The sequence below is a fragment of the Danio aesculapii genome, chromosome 7, assembly GCF_903798145.1.
Source record: "Danio aesculapii chromosome 7, fDanAes4.1, whole genome shotgun sequence".
NCBI classification, from domain to species: domain Eukaryota; kingdom Metazoa; phylum Chordata; class Actinopteri; order Cypriniformes; family Danionidae; genus Danio; species Danio aesculapii.
Genome location: NC_079441.1, coordinates 53299228 through 53323626, shown reverse-complemented (window position 1 = coordinate 53323626; position 24399 = coordinate 53299228). Strand labels below are relative to the sequence as shown.

Sequence of the window (24399 nt, the reverse complement as noted above, 5' to 3'; positions counted from 1 at the left end):
AATTTTAGCTTCAACTGATAATCGTTTTGAACAATCGTGATTACAATTATGACCAAAATAATCGTGATTATGATTTTTCCCATAATCGAGCAGCCCTAGCATTTTTGACTGGTCACCCGGTGCAACAAAAATTGGCGAGTCAAAATCGGGGCTAAAATCATGCAGTCTGAACTCGGCATAATCTGTGTATTTGAGGAGTATATAGTTTTGGGCAATTCTTAGACATTGATTTTCACTGACAGCCCAAATGTCTGTTTAGATGTCTAGATGTCAAGATTGCTTGGTGGATAACATTATTTAAAATAATTCTGTAACCACCTGAAGGAGAGTAAATTTTCATTTTTAGGTGAACTTTCTCTTTAAGACAAGTGAAACAACTGATGCTGACAGACAACATTGTACAGATTGCATTCATACCATCCAAAACATCGTTTTCGCAGAATGTAATTATTCAAAAGTACCTACTTCAAGTTGGACGTGATTTTATACACAGCCTGTCTCTTTTACAAATAATGTCATTTTCCATGGTAGAATAAAGAATACTTAAGAATAATACAGAACTGATTGGAATTTCTACATACCCCTGAAGTGTACACCACAGTGTCAATGATATATTGTACCTCTGAAATACCTAAAACATGGCAGATGTGAAAGTATAGGACCATCAGTAATGTATTAGAGAGAACACTGGTGAGGGCTTCAGCTTGTCAGATCCATTGAGATACTTGAGCTCCACCACCACCAAACAGCCCAAAACCTCTGCCTTCTGCTGTTTGATCAGCTCAATGGCTGCATACAGAGTGCCTGATGAGAGAAGGGGAAAACATGTCATATTGCAGCTGTTGATGGTATATGCAGGGTTCAAACACATTTCACTACTAAAATTCTTAGATTTTCATGTACATTTTCTTGACCTAATGTTTCATGTATTGTCTACATACACATCGTAAATAATAAGAAAAACAGTGCACGTTCAAAGGTATTACTGCATATCGCAACAATCTATTTAGTTGAAATGTATTTTTATATCCATGTCCATAAATCCATAAATTTATCCATATCCATAAATTTATTTAGATAATGCTAACACTAATAATGTCAGAGCATGTGATTGGCCAAAAACAGAAAAGAAGTAAAGACAACAAACCTACTGTATATTCAAGTGTACAGATATTTGTTAAACAATGTCCCATGACTTTTTTTTTTTTTTTCAGTTTTTCCAAAACTTTTCCAGGCCTGTAAAATGCCATGTCAAAATTCCATACGGTTTTCCACAACCATATGAATATGAATATTTAGATTTGTTTCTCTCATTTTCCCATCTCTTCTGGCCATCTTAATAATGAATAACCACACTGCCGGTGGAAGTCTAGGTACTTCATACTTAAATTTATTGTAACATGTAATATATTACACACGACTGTGTACATATAGGTGTATACATGCACCTAAAACACATTTGGGATATAAATTGTAGTCAGTTACTGATAGCTAATTACATGTAAATTCATTCACTTTCTTTTCAGCTTACTCCCTTTATTATTCAAGGGTCGCCACAGCAGAATGAACCGCCAATTTATCCAGTATATGCTTTACCCAGCAGATGCCCTTCCAACTGCAACCCATCAATGGGAAGCTACTTGTAAATTATAATACTTAAAATAAACTGTAACTTGTGACCTCACACATTCACCTCACATTGATTTGAATAAGATATATTGTAATGTAAGGTGCATTTATGTAGTTCATTTTTTGTGTAGGGCGTTGCGGTGGGTAGTGCTGTCACCTCACAGCAAAAAGATCGCTGGTTCGAGCCTTGGCTGGGTCAGTTAGCATTTCTGTGAGGAGTTTGCATCTTCTCACCATGTTTGCATGGGTTTCCTCCGGGTGCTCTGGTTTCCCCCACAAGTCAAAAGACATGTGGTACAGCTGAATTGGGTAAGCTAAATTGGCCGTAGTGTATGTGTGTGAATGAGTGTGTATGGGTGTTTCTCAGTGATGGGTTGCAGCTGGAAGGGCCTCCCCTGCGTAAAACATATGCTGGATAAGTTGGCGGTTTAATCTGCTATGGCGACCCCTGATTAATAAAGGGACTAAGTTGAAAAGAAAATGAATGATTTATAGTGTATGGCCATACAACTAAAGCGCTATACAATCATGTTGTAGCACTGCATGATAAAAAAAAGAATGATAAAATTCCATTACTACATCACTGATAACATAAAGTATATTAAATATTACATTGTGTCAGAAATTCTGAATATTTCAATTCAGTTTTTTTTCTAATATTTCCCAAATTATGTTTAAAAAAAAGCAAGAACAGTTACACGGTATTATATTTTTCTTCTGGAGAACGTCTTTTTTTTTAACGTCTTTTGTCCAATAACTTGCCTAATTAACTAAACTTGCCTAGTTGACCTAATTAACCTAGTTAAAGCATTAAATTGCACATTAAGCCAAATGCTATAGTATCTTGCAAAAAAAGAACTCCATAACTAGTCAAATTTGTACCATCATTACAGCAAATATAAAAGAAATGAGTAGAAATTACTTACTAAAACTCTTACTTGGCAAACAAATGTATACAAATACTTCTCTATAGAACGGCATTTACTTATTGGTGCATTAAGTTTTAAATTACACATTTAATCATTTGCCATGTGTCTTCTTTATAAAGAGAACAATCTGAAATCTGTGCTCAATGCATGCAATATACAAGTCGAAAATCTTCATTTTCAGATTTATGCTAAGCAGCTGCAGCATATTTAACTTGGTTTAATAAAATACCCATAATATTAATAATGATAATAATAATTTGAGTATTTAAATAAGTATTTTACGCAGACTCACTCACCTCCTGTAGCCAGTAAATCATCAATGATTAGTACTTTCTGTCCAGCAGACACAGCATCTTCCTGCATCTCTGCCTCAGCCTGAATGAAATCATGAACACAGGCTTGCATTAAAACTGTACACAGACTAGATGTGATCCTGCACATAAAATATAATCGACATTATGATACTTTCAAATCAGTTACCTTTGCATACTCAAGACTGTAGGCTACTGATATTGTGGGACCAGGGAGCTTCCCTTTTTTCCTGATTGGAGCAAATCCTATTCCTAATCTTAGAGCTAAAAGTGGCCCGAATAGAAACCCTCGAGCATCAAGTCCTAGAAGAGAATAGAGAAAACATGACTGTTGCAATACTATACTTTCACTCTCTTAACCATGAAAGACACAAATACAGAAAAACTAAAACATTGAAAATTAATATATTTAACATTTTGTATGTTGATATTGGAGATTCCTAATGCAAAAATAAATAGGATATAGCATTTGACACTTTAGATTTTTTTTTTTTTGAAGAAATTATAACATCAAGTCTTTGTGGTAGCAGAAACAATAAACTTACACACTGACTGAAAGGGGTGGTCCACTACGATATCATATTTTAATCTTTATTTGATGTGTCATGTAGCTGTGTGAACATAAACAGCATCTCTGGATGTAAGACTCTCAAAGTTCAATGCAAAGGGAGACCTTGGTTTTTACGCCCCATTCACACGGGGCTTCAGCGTCAACGCTTGACAGAGGGCGTGTCTGAAGTTGGGGCTGACGGGATCGTCATAGCAGCTTCAGCCTATAAAATTAGTCAGCAATAGGCCACTGCCTGAGCTGGTGTATTTGCATACAGCGATCTGATTGGCTGACGCTTTCATCGGCGCTTGAAAAGTTGAGCAAGTCCCAACTTGTGCAGGGAGCAATGCCTCTGAAGTGGCGCCGACGGATCCACAATGCATTTCGGCAACGCCTGACGTCACCCATTCAAAGTGAATGGGAAGCGTTGAAGTTGACACCTCATGTGAATGGGGCTTTACAGCAGAGGGAGCTGAAATGCCATCCAAACGCTGCTATATTCACAGAGTTTCTTCTGTTTCTGCATTTGGGCTTCCAAATGACACGACCCAAATGACACGACACAAAGACAGAAGTGCTAACAGTTCAATATTAATTATATTCCAGAGAATTATAAAACACATAGCAGGCATTATTTGACAAAACACAGCTTCCAGAATCTCTCCTAGTTCAGTGCTGGATTCAGGTAAAATCTCCTCAAAGGAGCAGCAGCTCCAACAAGCAGACGCTGTGAACTCTGAGCCACAACCTGTTTGTTTTTATTTGTTAAAATTGATAATGACATGTACAGTGTCTAGCCTTAATGGTATGTTGTAGCAAAGATGTAAACAACGGGAAATGCTGTTTGGCACAGCTAACATTTTAGCTACAAATTCATATTTATCAATCAAACTGCTCTTAACACACACACACACACACACACACACACACACACACACACACACACACTAGTGCCTGCGTGTCTCTCTATAGGCAGCTTTTCCATGCGTTTTACATCTCAGATAATGAACTCGCAAAAGATATGTGAACGATTCATACCACTTACACATGCATATTCCGGATATATGTGAAAGACGTTGTGTAACGCATTGAGTTAAAAAAAAAATACAGGAGAGCTCGCTTTACTCATGTAGCAGCAGAAAAATCAATCAAGGCTCACACAGGTCGCATCCCACATCTTGTGCTTTATTCTTCTGTCAACAGCGTCACTGTATGTTACAGAACAATAACTTAATCCAAGCATCAGAGAAAAATAAAAATAAACATCGGTCCCGCACACATGCGCTTCTCGTGTTACATGCATCTACAGACAGTTCACACACACATACACACACACAATGACGATCTCTCTTAAAGGAGCCGCACCCCGTTTTCACTCGTTACAGACACTTGTCAAAAGTTATTTTAGAGAGCGGGCATGAGGTTGACTGACTGTTTACACAAAAAGCGCGTGCATGTACGGGCGTGACGTGGAGCCGATCTGCAAATCACAGCACATTATTACACATGACCAATCAGAGTCACTTGAGGGCGGGCCTTTCAGAGGAACTAGGAAATATAATAGTTGTTTTCATGTTAGCTGAGTAGCTGTATATAATTAAAGTGAGATTTATGAAAATATAACGTGACTTCCTTTAAGTGAAACATGAGCACACATTGCTTTACATCTTATAAACACAATTAAGCCTTAAAATTACATTCTGGACCACCCTTTTAACTAAAGGTTTTTTTAACCGTGTTCTGCTTATGTCTGTCCATGACCCCATACTATATACCTACACATGAAATATATTTACATATAATTTATTAGAAACCTATTCACAAACTCAACCACCCATTAACACTGCATTTTTTTTAATGCTGTATCATTTTATTTTTTTAAACACAAAGATTTATATATATATATATATATATATATATATATATATATATATATATATATATATATATATATATATATATATATATATATATAACACGAAGAATTTTATATATTATATATATCTTCGTGTTTTTTATGGTTACTTTTTGAAGAGTTTCTGTAGGTTTTTATATTCCTACAACAGGTATCGGGAGTTTTGCAACTTTGAACCTTGTCTCGTGTTACGTGCCACACGATATACATGTTATAACCACTCTCTTACCCACTATGAGATCCACCTGAGGGTAAGTGTTCCTCACGTGCTCCTCAAACAGATCTGTTACTGCAGTAACTGCCTTCGGGTCCTTCAAGATTGGGAAAATATCTCTGCAGACAAAACAACAGACAATTTGACACACAAATGTTTTTGCCAAACTTACACATCTCTCATTAACGCCACACTCTTCCGCTTTCTCCAGTTCCGCTCCTCCCTTCTATAAAACTGCTCACATTTAAAAACGATTTAGTTTCTAAACACCCACTTGAACGGAATCCCTTTCGTAGGGAAATCAGGGAAAGTTCTTATGCACTTGGAGATTAATTCCAGTTTATCTGCCATGTCGCGCGCTGTGGATGTTTGGACTGTGAATGAAAGGAGTCCACGTGCTCACGTAAACCAATAATAGCACGCGCTTCCTTACCACGTGACATTTACGTCGACGTAGTAAAAGGTAACGTACATTTTTATTTTACGTGGGAAAGAAAATTTCATAATGGCATATCATTATACATTTTAATGTATTTATTGTTATATATGATAATACCCCATAGACTTCTAATTCATATACAGACATTCCATCCGCAAAGGATCATTATTTCCCTAATGAAGGAGGAGAGGAGCACCGAAATGGAACTGAAGGGCGAAATCCCAGTGGATTCTGTACATCTCACAGCTGTAGTGAGGAAAACAAACAGCTTTACACAGGAGGACAAGCAAGTTGTCTCCTCATTATTTTATCATGATTACTGTACAAAAACAAGGTAACTCAAAATAGATGCAAATGTGTTTTTTAAAAAATGTTATCGGCTCCTAAAAACACTGTACAAAATAAAATTATGTGATCATATACATATACGCAAAATAAAAGTTTGTACAGTACATAGGCGAATATACACTCACTGGCCACTTTATTAGGTACACCTTACTAATACTGAGTTGGTCCCCCTTTTGCCTTCAGACCTGCCTTATAGATTCAACAAGGTACTGGAAATATTCCTCAGAAATTTTGGTCCATATTGACATGATAGCATCACACAGTTGCTGCAGATTTGTCAGCTGCACATCCATGATGCGAATCTCCTGTTCTACCACATCCCAATGGTGCTCTATTGGATTGACAATCTTCTGCTGCTGTAGCCCATCTGCCTCAAGGTTGGACGTGTTGTGCATTCAGAGATGCTCTTCTGCATACCTCGGTTGTAACGAGTGGTTATTTGAGTTACTGTTGCCTTTCTATCAGCTTGAACCAGTCTGGCCATTCTCCTCTGACATCAACAAGGCATTTGCACCCACAGAACTGCCTCTCTCTGAATATTTTCTCTTTTTCTGACCATTCTCTGTAAACCCTAGAGATGGTTGTGAGTGAAAATCCCAGTAAATCATCAGTTTCTGAAATACTCAGACCAGCCCGTCTGGCACCAACAACCATGCCACGTTCAAAGTCACTTAAATCACCTTTCTTCCCCATTCTGATGCTCAGTTTGAACTGCAGATGATCGTCTTGATCATGTCTACATGCCTAAATGCATTGAGTTGTTGCTATGTGATTGGCTGATTAGAAATTTGCGTTAACGAGCAGTTGAACAGGTGTACCTAATAAAGTGGCTAGTGAGTGTATGTCTAAACTGATGTGTGTATGACTGCTTCCCAGTAATGGGTTGCAGCTGGAAGGGCTTCATCCACGTAAAACATATGCTAGAATAGTTGGTGGTTCACTAAGCCGAAGGTAAATGAATGAATGAATGTGTAATAAACTGTCTATATTACAAATTCATAAACATCATTTGAGGAAAACAATTACGAGAGCACATGAAAATTTCTCCATATTAATGATTTACAGTGTTTGAGAACAATGCAGTTTTTTGTTTTACTAAACTACTGATGGTATTTAATAAAATAACAATTGGTCCAAATAACAACAAATATATATTTATTTGCATATACTCAAAAAGACATAGTCATATATTTATTTTGTGGACTACACAATGATTTAACTTCTGAAGACAGCGCTGACAGTGACCCTGATAGTGTGTAAGTACAGTCCGTCCATCAGTGTGTGCCATCCAGTGAGTCTCAGGCAGCTGTCACTTGATGTTTTTATCATCATCATCATCAACATTCTCAAAATATGTTCAGCTCTATTGCCCTAGAAAGAAACAGAAGGGACTGTTTTTGACATTTTGTTCTTTTCTAAATTTAGCTTTTTATTAAAAATTAACCGCATTCATGGGCGTGTCACCTCACAGTCTGAAGGTCGCTGGTTCGAGTCCCGGTGGGTTTCCCCAACTGTCCAAACACATGCACTATAGGTGAATTGGATGAACTAAATTGGTTGTAGAGTATGTGTGCATGTGAGAGTGTGTTGGTGTTTTCCAGTACTAGGTTGCAGCTGGAAGGGCATCCGCTGTGTAAAACATATGCTGGATAAGTTGGCGGTTCATTCTGCTGTGATGACCCCTGATGAATAAAGGGACTAAGCCAAAGGAAAATGAATAAATTAATCAAATCTACTAAAGTCCATCTACTAAGCAGTGTTTTTGTTTTAATGTGAATAACGGCACTACTACAGTAAGCTTACGCATTTATACAGTACTTTACTTCTTGTCATATCCATATATACATACATATATATCATCATGTGTGTTTACTTGCATTCTTCACATTGTGGGAACCAAATGTCCCCACAAGTATAGCAATACCAATAAATTTTGACATTGTTGGCACATTTCTGTTAGTCCCCATGAGGAAAACTGCTCATAAATCACACAGAATGAAACATCTTGAAAATGGATAAGTGCAGATCACTTCCTGTGAGGCTTGGGTATATAATATACAGTTGCTGTACAAGAATAAAACATGCTGGATAAGTTGGTGGTTCATTTCACTGTGGCGACCCCTGGCGAATAAAGGGACGAAGCTGAAGGAAAATGAATAAATGAATTCAGTTTTATTTATTTAACTCCTAAATCTCAATATCCGTAAAAAAAAGGGGAATAATAATATTGTATTAATTAATTGTTTCCCTTTTCTATGTAAAAACACTTCATTAAACACCTGTGTGAGAAGCACACACAGATACAAATGCCATAAAAACCATGTGTTCTGTGAACTGAGTTCTGATTTTAGAGACATGTTTATAAAAGTACTTATGAGTAAACAGATTAATGTGGCCAGTCACATTTCCATGGCTGAGATTCCGGTGCTTTAAGACATTTGCCCAACTGCTCACAGCCAGGTGGAGTCCAGTTCTGAGGACAAACACAAACCAAACGCATTAATATATGTTCGTGCAGAGCTCGAAATTAACACATGAGGGCGCTCTTGCTCCATTATTATCAGCACAATCTGCCATTGAAATCCACTTTTGCAGTGGCAGAAAAAAACTGTTAAGCATTTTTTCTAAGATAGTCCTTTTGTGTATGACCGTTTATTAAAAATTACGTTATTAATAAAAGTTTAATCATTTATTTAAAAAAAAGTAAAATGGGGTAGCTGAGATTAAAAAAAAAAAAAAACAGGTAAAGCAGGTAAAACTCTCAATTCAATTTAATTCAATAATTGCTTTATTGGCATGACAAATGTATTGCCAATATATATACATATATATATATATATATATATATATATATATATATATATATATATATATATATATATATATATATATATATATATTAAATGAATTTCAGTAAAATAGTCAAATATTACCAGGTATACGGGAATGATAAAAGCTTACATTTAACATGTCTCAATATATTGTGTCATTTTAATTAATTTAGGAATTTACTAAATTTACTAAAATTTAAAATCGTTAAAAAAAACACGGTTTGGAAAAGTCAAGGTTTTAATACCATTAAAATGTTCTGTTATACCATTCCCAAGGTATATGTAAGTTTTTTTTTTTAGATATTTTTATGTGTTGTAAAGAAATCTACGTTTGTGAAATTCAATTTTTGTTGTGAAATTCAATTATTTATTTTACTATTTAGCCTGACATGTTTACTGTTCCAGAATATTATGTTTCTTATATTAAAATAAATTGTGTTTAAAGAGAAAATTTGATTTATTTTTGTTTTGTTTTACTCAGAGCAGTAATCACAATACACAGAAACCGTGGTATTTTTATTCAAGGTTATCATACCATCAGAATCTTATACCAGCCCATGCTTATCATATACTCATCCTACACTAGTTCCAAACCTGTTTGAGTTTCTTCATTATTTTGTTGGACACAGACACACTTGCGCGAACGCATACATAAACATATTCTGAAGATATACTGATACCACTAAGGCTTTCAGTGGCAGTTTTTTCCAACATTCTTCAAAATATCTTATTTCAATATCTTATTTCAATATCTTTTATATCTATATGTTCAACAGAAGATGTAAGTAATGAATGAAAGTTAGAGTAAATGGTAAGCACATTTAGATTTTTGGGTGAACTATCCCTTTGACATCAAAAGTGCTTGTTAAGAATCAACCAAATGCAAAATGAAGACTAATAAAGCTCACTTTCTACACTAAAGGAGATCTGCAGAAAGGATCTCCTGCCAGTATCAGTACAGTGCAATGATGATGTTCTCACCATGACAGCGAGGTCACACATGTTGAGCTGTGGTTGTCCGGGAATCAAGAGCTTCTGATGCTGCTTCACCACTGCGGTCACACGACTGAAAACATCCCGGTACTCCTTACACTGGACACTAAAAGACAAACCACAGAGGGACAGGTCAGGTGAGATGAGTAAACTGAGAGTGAGTGAGAGAGAGAAACAGACACAATAAAAAGCCTCCACTGTGTTTTTTTTTTTTTACACTGAATAATTATATATATATATATATATATATATACACACACACACAAACACACACACATATATATATATATATATACACAGTAGAAGTCATAATTATTAGCCTCCCTTTGAATTTTTATTACTTTTTTAAATATATCCCAAATGTTGTTTAACAGAGCAAGGACATTTTCACATTATGTCTGATAATGTTTTTTCTTCGGGAGAAATATTTGTTTTATTTCGTCAAGAAAAAAAAAAACAGTTTTTAATTTTTTAAAAACCATTTTAAGGTCAAAATTATTTGCTCCTTTAAGCTATATTTACTTTCAATAGTCAACAGAACAAATCATCATTATACAATAACTTACCTAATTACCCTAACCTGCCTAGTTAACCTAATTAACCTAGTTAAGCCTTTAAATCTCATTGTAAGCTGTATAGAAGTGTCTTGAAAAATATCTAGTCAAATATTATTTACTGTCATCATGGCAAAGATAAAATAAGATAAAATTTATTAGAAATGAGTTATTAAAACTATTATGTTTAGAAATGTGTTGAAAAAATCTTCTTTCCTTTAAACAAAAATTGGGGAAAAAAATAAACAGGGGGGCTAATAAATCAGGGGGGCTAATAATTCTGACTTCAACAGAATTTTTTTTAATAATAATCCCTTTCTTATTAATTTGTTTGTGGATTATATTTTATATTGTATACAGATTTTATGCATATTAGATTTTGACTTACAATACTCTATATATAATTTTACGGCTACAAAATTTTTTCTGTGTGTGTGTGTACTGGTTTTGGTGGTTTGTGAGGATCTTACAGATCTTACAAATTTGTATAAGGACATGGGTATGATGAACAACATGCTTAAATATCATTCATTTTCCTTCAACTTAGTCCTTTATGTATCAGGGATCGCCACGCGGAATGATCCGTCAACTATTCCAGCATATGTTTTACACAGCAGATGCCCTTCCAGCCACAACCCAGTACTGGCAAACACAAATACACTCTCACTTCCACAGACACACACTCATACACTATGGCCAATATAGTTCATCAATTCACCTGTAGCGCATGTCTTAGGACTATGGGGGAAACCGGAACACCCAGAGGAAACTCACACCAACACAGAGAGAACATGCAAACTCCACACAGAAATGCCAACTGACCCAGCTGAGACTCAAACTAGCAAACTTCTGCCGCCCTTGTTTAAATATATTTTATATAAAATATATATTTATATTCAATATATTTCAACAACTCTTATCTCCTTTACATGTTTGGTTTTTCAGTTTATTTTGTTTATATACGTTATATTTATTAGGATTTACTTAACAACGTCAATTTTAGTGCTTCTTAGTTATGCTTGGTTTATTGTATAATTTTTGTATTGTTTTTAGGGTGACATAGGGTTTAACATCTACCCAGGGACAACGGATGAAAAAGACCTTTTGGCTAATTCTGGTGCATTTGCAGCAATGCTAATAATGTACACTGACCCGCCAAATAAACAAATAAAATTACATAGGTATTACATTATTGGGGTGGTTTATGAGGACATGGCCTGTGTTCTTAAAATATGTAGTTAAAAACGTTTAAAAATTATACTTGTGAATGTGAAAATAAAGTGATAATATGCGAGGTAGTTTTCCAATAAAATACATAACATCAATTGAGTGTCACGGTGGTGCAGTAGGTAGCACGATCGCCTCACAGCAAGAAGGTCGCTGGTTTGAGCCTCGGCTGGGTCAGTTAGCATTTCTATATGGAGTTTTCATGTTCTTGCAGTGTTGGCGTGGGTTTCCCCCAAAGTCCAAAGACATGTGCTATAGGTCAACTGGGTAAGCTAAATTGTCCGCAGTGTGTGAATGAGAGTGTATTGTCAGCTAGAAGGGCATCCACTGCGTAAAATGTGCTGTATAGGTTGGCTGTTCATTTCGCTGTGGCGACCCCAGATTAATAAAGGGAATAAGCAATTAGAAAAAAGAGATTAGAGATTAGAAAAAGAAAATGAATGAATTACATCAATTGAGAGTCCTCATAAACCACGAAAACTATTCAAAATGACGCAAGTGTTAAATTGATTTTAAATAGATGAACATTAAATGCACATCTAGTGTGTTTCAAATGACATTTGAAACATAAAACGTCAAAATATGGGTGAAATGATGTTCCTCCATCATTACAGATACATACTATCATACTATTGCTATACTACACTGGACTATATTTTCAATATTAAAAAAACATATTGCTGACATGTGATTATAAAGTCAATTAAATGACAATTAATCAGTATTTTGGAGCTGTATTGTAATCTTTATTGTTATTAAGTGATTATTATTCTAAACCAGAGGTGCCCAAAGTAGGGCCCGCAGGCCAAATTTGGCCCATGGTAACCTTTGGTTTGGCCCGCAATCCCACTAGAAAAGAAAGGGAGAATGATGGGGAGTTGGTTGGTTGGAATGCCTTTTACAGGAATCATCATTTCAAATTTAACATAACTTTTAGTTTCTTTGTTAAAAAAAAAAATTGAATCTTTCAATTAAATGTTGTAAATAAATTAGACTTTTAAAATGTAAATTCTAGGGATGTCCAGATCCCATCACGCAGTTTCAGACTCGATCGGAATCGGAACTACTTCCCAATCAGAACTCGAATATATATCAATTAGTCTCATTATTTTTTAACACATCTATAGTTATGCGGTGGCACAGAATTAGACCTCTTTTTAGACTTCACAGCAACGTGTGCGGCATGACAGCACTTTGTTGCAGAGATGCTATTGGTTAAATGCCGGCAAAGTAGAACACGGAAGCAGCTTGAAGCGGAAAGGGTGAGTATGTCTGCGGTCTGGAGGTATTATAAAGTTGACGACGACAACATTGCCATAGCAAACTGTGAGATGTGTAAACTTGGGATTGCCAGTTGGGCATTTTAAGTTAAGGTGCTGTTTGTTTTTATATATATTTACTGTTGCACTAAAGTCCAAAAGTGAAGAATTTATGCTATTTTTTTTTTCCTGATTGTTCAAGCTACCTCACAGAAGTTTGTTAACAGAGCAGTTGAATGTTAAAATAAGGTAAATTAAATACAAAATAAGGAACATCCTGGATCTGTTTTTTTGCTTTTCTTTATTCTTTTTTTTTACATATATTATAGAATCGGATCTGGTTTCGGTACTCAAAGTCAAATGACTCAGTTGACAGACAGAGGACAATCCACAAGACATTGGTGAGTAAATCAAAGCAAACGCAGGAGCAGCTCGACTGGTGTTTTCAGCATTGAACTTCATTGAGTTATAAATGGGATTGTTTATGTTTCTACTTTAATAAGTTCATCATAAAACATTAAAATAATGCTGTATCATTAATCAATATATTTTAAAGCAACATTTTCTAGTTCTTTTTAATTTTAGCAAATACATCAGCAAATTACCCAAGGAAAATTTAATGTAAAACCCAACAGTCAACTTTATCAAATGAAATGAGTGTAGTTAACTCAAATTACTGAAGTTAATTTGACTCATTTGAAAAGAGTTTTGAACTCAGTGTTGAAGGTAATGAGTTAATTAAATACCTAATTACTTCAGCTCAAATAGTTTGTTGCAATCGGTTTCCTCAAACGGTTAGAGTTGCCTTAACTTATTGGGTTTTACAGTACTCAGTTGGTTTGAGTTCTCTACATTTATTGGTTTTTACTGTGCTCAAGCTGCTTTATTTACTCAAATAGATTAAGTTCAGAGTACTTATTAGGATTAGTTTTAGAACTTGTTGCAATCGGATTCCTAAAACGGTTTGAGTTACCTTAACTTTTTGGGTTTTACAGTGTATATTCAACTTTAGCACACAGTCCTTAATCAAGTTTGATTTTTGACCCTTTATGAGAAAAAGTTTGGGCACCCCTGTTCTAAACACACACGTACACATAAATACCAAAGCCAAAACTGGATTTAATCTTACAAAACTTGAGTTCATTGTAAAAAAAATAAAAACAGTACACCCCAGTTAATATGTTAAGGCATAATATTAAACAGAACATTTATAAAAAAAAATAATAATAAAAATAAATAATTAAAAAAAACACTAAATATAAAATATAAATATTACATTTAGTTGAAATTTTGTACTTTGCATTTTTTAACTCTTTATTCGAATTTAAAGGTATTATCTTTCTATTTATTACAACGTCAGGTGATCACACTCTTATTGTAATGAATATTAAATGCACCAAATTGTTTAAATCACCAAAATATTTCATCTATATTCACTGATAAATAGATCAAAATAGTCATTTTCAAAGGGATGTACTCTTTTATGCTGTGCACTCTATATACAGCTCTCAGCATATACAAGTACACCCCTCACAAATCTATCTTTTATATTCATATTTTTAATAGGAAGCTATTCAACATTATTTTTGTGCATATACATTAGATTAGTCAGTACTCAAGCCAAATCTGGAGCTTATCTAACAAAATAACTTACGATAACGGTCCAAAAACTAGTACACCCAAAGTTATATATATGTTATACAAAAATATTAAATACAAATTTTAAAAAGAGGAAAAGTCAAGAGAAGCAAAAAATAAATAAATAAATTGAAAAATTTAGTTGAATTTAGTTTGGTCACTATTACTTTAATAAATATATCTGTTTAATAAATCTGTTTTGTTTAAAATGCACCAAAATACATTGCCTATATTCATCGAGAAATGGATAAAAATATACATTTTTGGACCAGGGGGGCCAAGTTGGAGCCCTCACTCTGGTCACCCGGGCTCTGCGCTGGTTGGAAAAATTCCAGTTTGAACCAAAACATACAATTGGCTTAAGATTGGCAAGCAGAATTTGCGACATTGCAACCTGCAGTACCTGGGAACTTAAAAAAAAAAAAAATAAATAAATATATATATATATATATATATATATATATATATATATATATATTCATTTTCAAAATGGTGTGTACTCCATTATGCTGAGCACTGTATAATATAAAAAAAACATGCTGTAGTAGGCTATACATTGTACAGTAATTTATGCTTTGATTTTAAAATAATAACTCATATTTGCACTTCCATTTATATTTACATTATCCCCACATCAGCTTCAATTGTGAACCGTCTTTGCATACTTATCTTAACACTGAATATTAAACAGCTCAAATGAATTATTCTCTCATACATGGTTATTAAAGCACAATGCATGGCGAATTCAGTGACAGACGGCCAATCCCACCATTAAACACACACACACGCCAAGATCCCAGAGGGCTTGCCTTCCACGTGTCCTCTCATCATTTGTGTTGGACATCATCCCGCACCCCTGATGCTTTCAAAGGAACGCTGCTCTCAATAGGACCTGTAGGCTTAATGGGCTTTAGAGAATGTGTGTGTCTGTACGAGAAACACGCACGAGCAAATATCACCACTGCAATTATGGCCATAACACAAAGGCAGGCAGCACCTGTGTCAGGCCGGCCCCTTGCTCTCCAAGCAGCCTCTGATTGGCCCCCGGGGACGGGTGTGTGCGTGAGGGGTGAAGTGTCAATTAATGTAATTACCCCAGGCGCTGTCCCACTCGCACCTCGCCAACATCTGCGGCCCTGCTCTCTCTCTCTCTCTCACAGCCAAACAAACATTACTTCACTTCTTTTTTAAAATATTTTTTTACATCAGTACAAATTATAACTTTTACATATGTATACATTTTTTCTTCTCTTCAACAAGATGTGGTAACATCATGTTAATATTATACAGTGCATCCGGAAAGTATTTATAGCGCTTCACTTTTCCACATTTTTTATGTTACAGCCTCATTCCAAAATGGATTAAATTCATTTATTTCCTCAAAATTCTACACACAATACCCCCTAATGACAATGTGAAAAAAGAGTTTTTGAGATTGTTGCAAATTTATTACAAATAAAAAACCTGGAAAATCACATGTACATAAGCATTCACAGCATTTGCTCAATACTTCGTTGATGCACCTTTGGCAGCAATTATAGCCTCAAGTCTTTTGGAATATGATGCCATAAGCTTGGCATACCTGTCTTTGGGAATTTTTGCCCATTCCTCTTTGCAGTACCTCTCAAGCTCTATCAGGTTGGATGGGAGCAACGGTGTAAAGCCATTTTCAGATCTCTCCAAAGATGTTCAATAGGATTTAGGTCTAGGCTCTAGCTGGACCAATCGGACATTCACTGAGTTGTTGTGAAGCCACTCCATTGATATTTTGGCGGTGTGCTTTGGGTCATTGTTCTGCTGGAAGATTAACCGTTGCCCCAGTCTGAGGTCAAGAGCACTCTGAAGCAGGTTTTTTTTATTCAGGATGTCTATGTACATTGTTAAATTCAACTTTCCCTCTAAAAAACTTTCCCTGACTAGTCTTCCAGTTCCTGCTGCTGAAAAACATCCCCACAGCATGATGCTGCCACCACCATGCTTCACTAAAGGGATGGTATTAGCCTGGTGATGAGCTGTGCCTGGTTTTCTCCAAACGTAACGCCTGGCAATTACTCCAAAGAGTTCAATGTTAGTCTTATCAGCCAGAGAATTTTGTTTCTTATGGTCTGAGAGTCCTTCAGATGCTTTTTGGCAAATTCCAGACGGAGAGTGGCTTCCGTCTGGCCACTCTACCATACAGGCCTGATTGGTGGATTGTTGCACAGATGGTTGTCCTTCTGTAAGGTTCTCCTCCCTCCACAGAAGAACGCTGGGGCTCAAACAGAGTGACCATCGGGTTATTGATCACCTCCCTGACTAAGGCCCTTCTCTCCCGATCACTCAGCTTAAATGGCCGGCCAGCTCGAGGAAGAGTCCTGGTGGTTCCAAACATCTTTCACTTATGGATGACGAAGGCCACTGTGCTCATTGGAACTTTCAGAGCAGCATAAATGTTTCTGTAACCTTTTCCAATCCTGTCTCGAAGGTCTACAGACAATTCCTTTGGCTTCATGCTTGGTTTGTGCTTTGACATGCACTATTAATCCTGGGACCTTATATAGACAGGTATGTGCCTTTTCAAATCATGTCTAATCAACTGAATTTACCACAAGTGAACTCCAATTAAGCTGCTGAAACCTCTCAAGAATGATCATTGGAAACAGAATGTACCTGAGCTCAATTTAGAGCTTCACGGCAAAGGCTGTGAATACTTCTGAACATGTGATTTTTTAGGTTTTTAATTTATAATAAATTTGCATCAATTTCTTTTTTCACAATGTCATTATGGGGTATTGTGTGTAGAATGTTGAGGAAATAAATAAAGTTAATCCATTTTGGAATAAGGCTGTAAAAATTGGAAAAAAAATTGGAAAAACTGAAGCGCTATGAATATTTTCCAGATGCACTGTATGTATAAGTAAATAAAAAAATACAGATAATAGAGAGGGGAAGAGCGAAGGAAAAAAGGGAATAAATGAGAAGGAATTCAAGGTATTTCTACTAGGGTTCAATCACTGCTCTCTTGTTCAACTACTCAACAAATGGATTCCATATTACATTCATTTAGGGCTGTTCAATTAATCGAAATCAAATCGCAATCATGATTTGAAACGTTGCGATAAGCTAACCGCAAGTGGCTGTGATACGAAATGTTTATATATTATATCACTTCCCCCACCCAGAGCAACTAACTAATGCATTATATGTTTTAAAAAAATGTATAACTAATTAATTAAAGTTAAAACATAAACAATCCCATTAATATAATATAGTTCACAATGCAGAATCCACCAAGCTGCACCTGCATTTGCCTTGATTTTCTCACCAATGGTATTTATACAGTATTAATATATGTTTAAAAATCAGAGTCATGTACAAAACAAAAGAAATTACAAAACAACAAACATGGAAATGACAATTTTTTACAAAAATATGTGCTCCAACCACCTCCCCAACATTTTCCCTATGGGATGGTGGGCCAAATCAAAGGTTTGAATGGTGATTTGAGGTATTTCTACTAGGGTTCAATCACTGCTCTCGTGTTAAACTACTCAAATGGATTCCATATTACATACATTTAGGGCTGTGCGATTAATCGAAATCAAATCGCAAGAGGTTGCGATATGAAATGTTTATATATATAATTTTGCCCACCCAGAGCAAATGTGTGACTGACATCTGTGACAGTGTTACTAGCCAATTGAGTGAGCACACTTTTGTTCTGCCCAAACAGAATTGTGCAACCGAATTATGTCGCGCTCACACTAGAGTTTGAGCAAGCAAAATTCTTTAGTACAGCGCTGCTAAGAGGGGCGGGATTAAACAACATGATTAGACATTTAAAAAAGCGAACGATTGGTCGATATGTAAAATTTTAGTACAGAGAGGTCATGTTTTGACCTTCAATTGGTCTTACGCAGTCAAGTGATGCATTTTCGCAGGTCAGAGTTCGCAGGTCAGAAAGCTTAAACCTTTCACTGCAGCGAACTGCGAAACTTGACGCACGAGCTTGCGTTTCCATAAAACTTAATATTCAACACTTTTCTATTGCTGCAGAAAGACTTGTTTTGAATTGATTTATGTTCTGATAAATGTAATTTGTGCATTTTTAACATCTCATTGCACCCGTTTTTATAAAACACTGAAATTCTCTGATTTTTCCTCTTTAAGTTTTAACGAAATTCCTCCCATAATTCACGCAAAGCATCATTGGGTGTAGGATGAACCCTCATATCATCCGCAAACCCCTTTAATCTTATTTGAAGCACAGCACTACATCAGCTATATATAAATTTACAGTAGCCACCGATGGTAACAGAGTAATGGTTGGAGCTACTGGATTTCATCACTAAGCTGTATTATCTGACAGACCTCCATCATTTGGACTTCAATAAATGATGATGCTGACATTTACACTCATTTACTGAATCATTTTGAAGACTTAACGACTGAGCGGCTCTCAAGCATGAAACCATTCCATTCCCATTTGTGCAGACCAATGTCATATTTTTTTTTTTTTTGCTTTTGTTGTGATGTTCCAAGACGAGCCAAAAACCAGGGAAAACTTTCAGAAATCTTCAAAGCAGAATCCTTTAATAAGAAACTCAGCGTCGAAGTGGGGTCATCGAAAGAACTCTGTACTAGTGAAGCAGGCAATAGTTTAAATATATTTTTACAGACATTGATACATGTAGGTGGAGACAGTCATGCAAATGAAATGTTGTTGTCAGCAGGGTAAATTGCCTTTCACTCCAGCCCAAATCTCATCAGCATATAAATTCTCATTTATGATACATTTTAGCATGAAATTAAAGCATGCAAATGAAGTACTGGAGACAGAACCCATCCTGCCACTTGACCAGCTTGAAAGTATCACCCAAAGACAAAAGAAGAGTCGTTGAGACGATGCCTTTAGCATTTGCATCACTTTGGCACAGTCAGTGCTCAGGAAGAGATTTTAAGGTCTGTCACACCCTAGCTAAAGTTTTGAATGAAATGAGCTAATTAAAAAAACAAAGAATATAACTTTTCAGTTATTTATAGATTATTGCTAATTTGGAACTAGATTATATAAATGTATATTCCCACACTTTCAATACCACTATTAATAGATATTAAAATATGTATTTCAAATGTTCCACTATGGTGTATTAGTAAATAATTGTTACAAAAATAATTTTACATAAGAGCTCCTGAATATTTATTAGATTTATTTGTATAGTATTATATACATTTCTTATTAATTTGGATTGGTGGGCATTGTAAATATATTGAATGACAATGAAAGCAAACTAATTTGATATATATATATATATTAGGTACACATTACTAGTACCGGGTTGGACCCCCTTTTGCCTTCAGAACTGCCTTAATCCATTGTGGCGTAGATTCAACAAGGTACTGGAAATATTCCTCAGAGATTTTGATCCATATTGGCATGATAGCATCATGCAGTTGCTGCAGATTTGTCAGCTGCACATCCATGATGCGAATCTCTCGTTCCACCACATCCCAAGGGCGACTGTGGAGCCCATTTAAGTACAGTTAACTCATTGTCATGTTCAAGATACCAGTTTGAGATGATTCATCCTTTATGACAGTGGCACGTCATCCTGCTGGAAGTAGGCATCAGAAGATGAGCACACTGTGGTCATAAAGGGATAGACATGGTCAGCAGCGATACTCAGGTAGGCTGTAGCGTTAACATGATGCTCAATTGATACTAAAGTGTGCCAAGTGTGCCAATAAAACATCCCCCACACCATTACACCCCCACCAACAGCCTAAACTGTTGATGCAAGGCAGGATGGAACTATGCTTTCATGTTGTTGACGCCAAATTCTGACCCTACCATTCAAATGTTGCAGCAGAAATCAAGACTCATCAGACCAGGCAATGTTCCTCCAATCTTCTTTTGTTCAAATTTGGTGAGCCTGTGTGAATTGTAGCCGCAGTTTCCTGTTCTTAGCTCACAGAAGTGGCACCCGGTGTGGTCTTCTGCTGCTGTAGCCTATCCGGCTCAAGGCTGGACGTGTTGTGTGTTTAGAGATGCTCTTCTGTATTCCTCGGTTGTAATGGGTGATTATTTGAGTTACTGTTGCCTTTATATCAGCTCAAACTAGTCTGGCCATTTTCCTCTGACATCTGGCATCAACAAGGCATTTGCACCCACAAATGCACTCTACTATCTAAAGCATCCAATCACACCTGTATTATGAAGCTAAAGCTGCGACTGAAATCGGTTTATGGTGAATAACACTGAATGCTATATAGGGGCTGATCTATTCCAACAGTAAATAATATGTTACGCACACATGCAATCTGTTTCAGCATTACAACATGATAACAGAGAGTGGATCATATGTGTGAGTTGGCAAAGGCTACGGTGTTTATTGAATAAATTTGAATGAAATGCTATAATTTGGAATTAAATGCTATAATTTAAAGTGATATGGAGGAGAAATGGTTGCGAAATGCACCATTAGCAAACATCATCTCTGGCTGAGCAATACAAACAAATATAAACAAAATGCTAGCTTACCGGTCTTTTTTAAAAAGACAAAGAGTTGCTTTTTCAGTCAAAATTATGTCAACAAATTGAATAATGTTCCATGTTTCAAGGCAATTCAGCCAACCATTAAATCTAGAGTTAGTTGGAAACTATCAAATTGCTACCAAGCCCTGAGTTTGAAGTTTTACGTCCCAATAAAAGACTTTATGCAGATGAGGAAAGTGACACCCAGATGAATGAGGAAGCTGTTTATTCTAAACAAGCCATTAAAATGCAATGATGATATAGATCAATGGTGATATGTTGTCCTCGCATTCATCATTCATAGTCATCAGGGTGCGATTTTATCCCCCCCGTTCCCCCTCCCCTTCTGGTCGGACAAAATATGCTTCTTATATCTGATATTAAAGGTATAATTCACACATAAATGAAAATTTATTCACTATTTACTCACCCTCATGTGGTTTCGAACCTTTATGAGTATCTTTATTCTGTTGAACACCAAAAAAAAAAAAAAACATATTGGAGATAGACGAAAATCTGTAATCATTGACTTCCATAGTATTTGCTTTTCCTACTTTGGAAGTCAATGGTTACAGGTTTTCAGGAAGAAACTCATAAAGGTTTGAAACAAGTAAAATGTATGTTTTTTGAATGATAGAATTTAAATTCTAGGGGAACTATCTCTTTAATAATGGCCTATTTCCACTGAGTGGTACAGTATGGTTCGGTTCGGTATGCTTTGATGGCATTTTCCACTGTCATAGGGTACCTAAAAGCGAACTGTATGGTACCACTTTTTGGTCACCTTTTGCAAATGGTACCTAGCACAAAAAAAGGTCCAAAAGGCGGAGCTAGACACGCTATTGGTTTACAGAGATACGTCACTTGCAAAAGCAGGAGAATGAAAACAAAGGAAGCGCCATTTTAAAAACACAGCCGAGACATACACCGTAATACTGTATACATATAATAACAAGCCATGGTCAACCCGAGCTTGAACAAACCTTGTCATCGTCTTGATGAACAGCCATTAAGCCAAGAAGAACAAAATCTGCTGTGTCCTGTTGTTGTTTTACGAGCCTGTCTAAAATAGTGTGTGGTTTTGTTTTCTTCAGAGAGCTTGCGATCGCTCGTCACGCGTCTATATTTTAAATAACGAACTTCTTGAGCTCATATTAATAAGGTGCGCAGGATTATTGAAGAGCTTCTGACATCCGATCCTTTCAGAAATGGACAAATGCGAGAGTGACGCACGAAAAAACATAGGAGAAGAAGGAAAAACAAAGGAGCAAATGATTCTTTCAGCAACCTAAAACATGAACAAACTGCCATGTTTAACTATTATCAGCGCCTTTTGAACTATTATGAACTCGGAATGACGGAATTACTTTCTAACAGAGGTTACATGTGCTGGAGAAGATTAGAGACACGGATGAGAGGTTTGCACTGACTGTGGGCTATGTTTCGTGTTGTTTTTGAGCTCAAATAAGTACTTAATGTATGGTGTGTGTAGTTTTTCTGTAATTGGTAACATATCAGAGACAGTAAGGGTCCGTACAATATGTGTTCATATATGTTACATGTATTTATTTTATATAATTGCAGACATTACAGTAAGCTATTTCGCAGTTGATCATTGATCTGCAGTTATAATCAGATCATGTTCATAAAAAGGTTAGTATTGAACATTTCTACACAAGTATTTATGTGTATAAAGCATCTGTATTGTGAGATGTGTTTCTCATATGATATGTGAACGACCCGTACAGCTTTACTTTGATATTTCCTCAAGTAAAAATGACGTCGACTGAAACTTTCTGTCGTACACCATGCCCACCAAAAGGGTACCCTTTTGGCCATGGAAATACAAGCTTGATAAAGGTGACCCGTACCTTTTAGTGGAAACAGGGCATAAGTGTTATTTTATTCCATCTGACATATTAAATATGCTTCAGAATACAACAGGAAGTACATTTTTGCAAAACCTGAAATACATTCATCTAGATATGCTTCATTGAACGTTTCAGATATCCATATTTTTAGTGAATATGAAATACGTTACTTGCAAATTGTCGTATGTTTTAGAAACATTGAGATTGGTAAACCACTGACCTAAACCTGGCCAATAGTGTTTTGAAAGCAAAGGGAGAAGTAAAGTACACTGTAACCATGTAGTTTTTCCTTGATTTAACATTGTTTGTATCTATTTTGTGAAATCGTATTTCACTGGACTCAAAGCTGAACTCTTAGCATCACAAGTACAACATCGTAAAAAATGAGCTACTGAGAGAAAGAAAAAGAGAACTCAGGCCATGTTCACACTAATACTTTTTCGTCCACTTTAAGATTTGCTTTTAGGAGATTTGAGATGTGTTTTCATTGCATTTTTAAGAAACAAACATTTGTCCAAAGTGGACAAATTTGAAATCTTGAAGTGTGGACAGTAAAAACGGAGGCTTTCGAAAACGATGACGCATTTTAGTCATGTGATGATGCAGTCATGTGACTAATTCAGCTAACATGGTGGACAACATTAAGTAAAGTAGATTATAAAGCTCCATATTGCCTCTCTTCAAAGAACACGTAATGTTTACAGGGAGCTATTGCAGTTTTGATATGTTGCTGTGGTGTTTTAAAAAGACGAAATGTAAATAAACGGCAGGCGAATATGACGCAGGTTTTAAGTCTGTGCGCATGTGCAGTCCTGAACAACAGTGTTTTCAGTCATTTAAGTGCAGTGGATGACAGAAAGAATAGAAAACGATACAGGCATGGACATTGAAAGTTTTTAGATGAAAAAGTCATTTTCGAATTCATCCAGATCAGTGTAGATCTGTAGTGAGCCTAATTTAAAAAAAGAGAGAACTCAGGTGAATACTCATGCAAATTTTCACAGTTGGCTCTCAAGATATTAAACTGACCAGGCTTTAAAGGTCCCATGAAATTGAAATAAATCAGTATGATAGTTTTAAGGCAATCTATACGCTAGTGTGCTCCAAAAAATTGTCACTTCGCCTAAATGAATTTTTTTGTCGTCACCTCATATTCAATTTCTCATCAAATTAGCTT

General features: G+C 35.9%; 2 protein-coding genes across 2 annotated transcripts in view; both read right to left on the bottom strand.

The window, feature by feature from the left end:
* Nucleotides 1-403: 403 nt before the first annotated feature.
* Nucleotides 404-5949, bottom strand: aprt (adenine phosphoribosyltransferase). Its single transcript, XM_056462943.1, has 5 exons — nucleotides 5823-5949; nucleotides 5564-5667; nucleotides 3039-3172; nucleotides 2855-2933; nucleotides 404-804 (listed from the first exon to the last, which is right to left on the bottom strand). The coding sequence occupies exons 1-5, from the start codon at nucleotides 5897-5899 to the stop codon at nucleotides 665-667; spliced, it is 534 nt and encodes a 177-aa protein (XP_056318918.1). The 5' UTR covers nucleotides 5900-5949; the 3' UTR covers nucleotides 404-664.
* A 2588-nt stretch (nucleotides 5950-8537) lies between these two features.
* galns (galactosamine (N-acetyl)-6-sulfatase) overlaps nucleotides 8538-24399 on the bottom strand; it is an 82968-nt gene continuing 67106 nt past the window's right edge. Inside the window, exons 13-14 of the mRNA XM_056462166.1 lie at nucleotides 10148-10265; nucleotides 8538-8808 (exon numbers count right to left, since the gene is read on the bottom strand). Of these exons, the coding sequence (XP_056318141.1) occupies nucleotides 8722-8808; nucleotides 10148-10265 (205 nt within the window). The 3' untranslated portion in view covers nucleotides 8538-8721. The remainder of the gene's footprint in view (nucleotides 8809-10147; nucleotides 10266-24399) is intronic.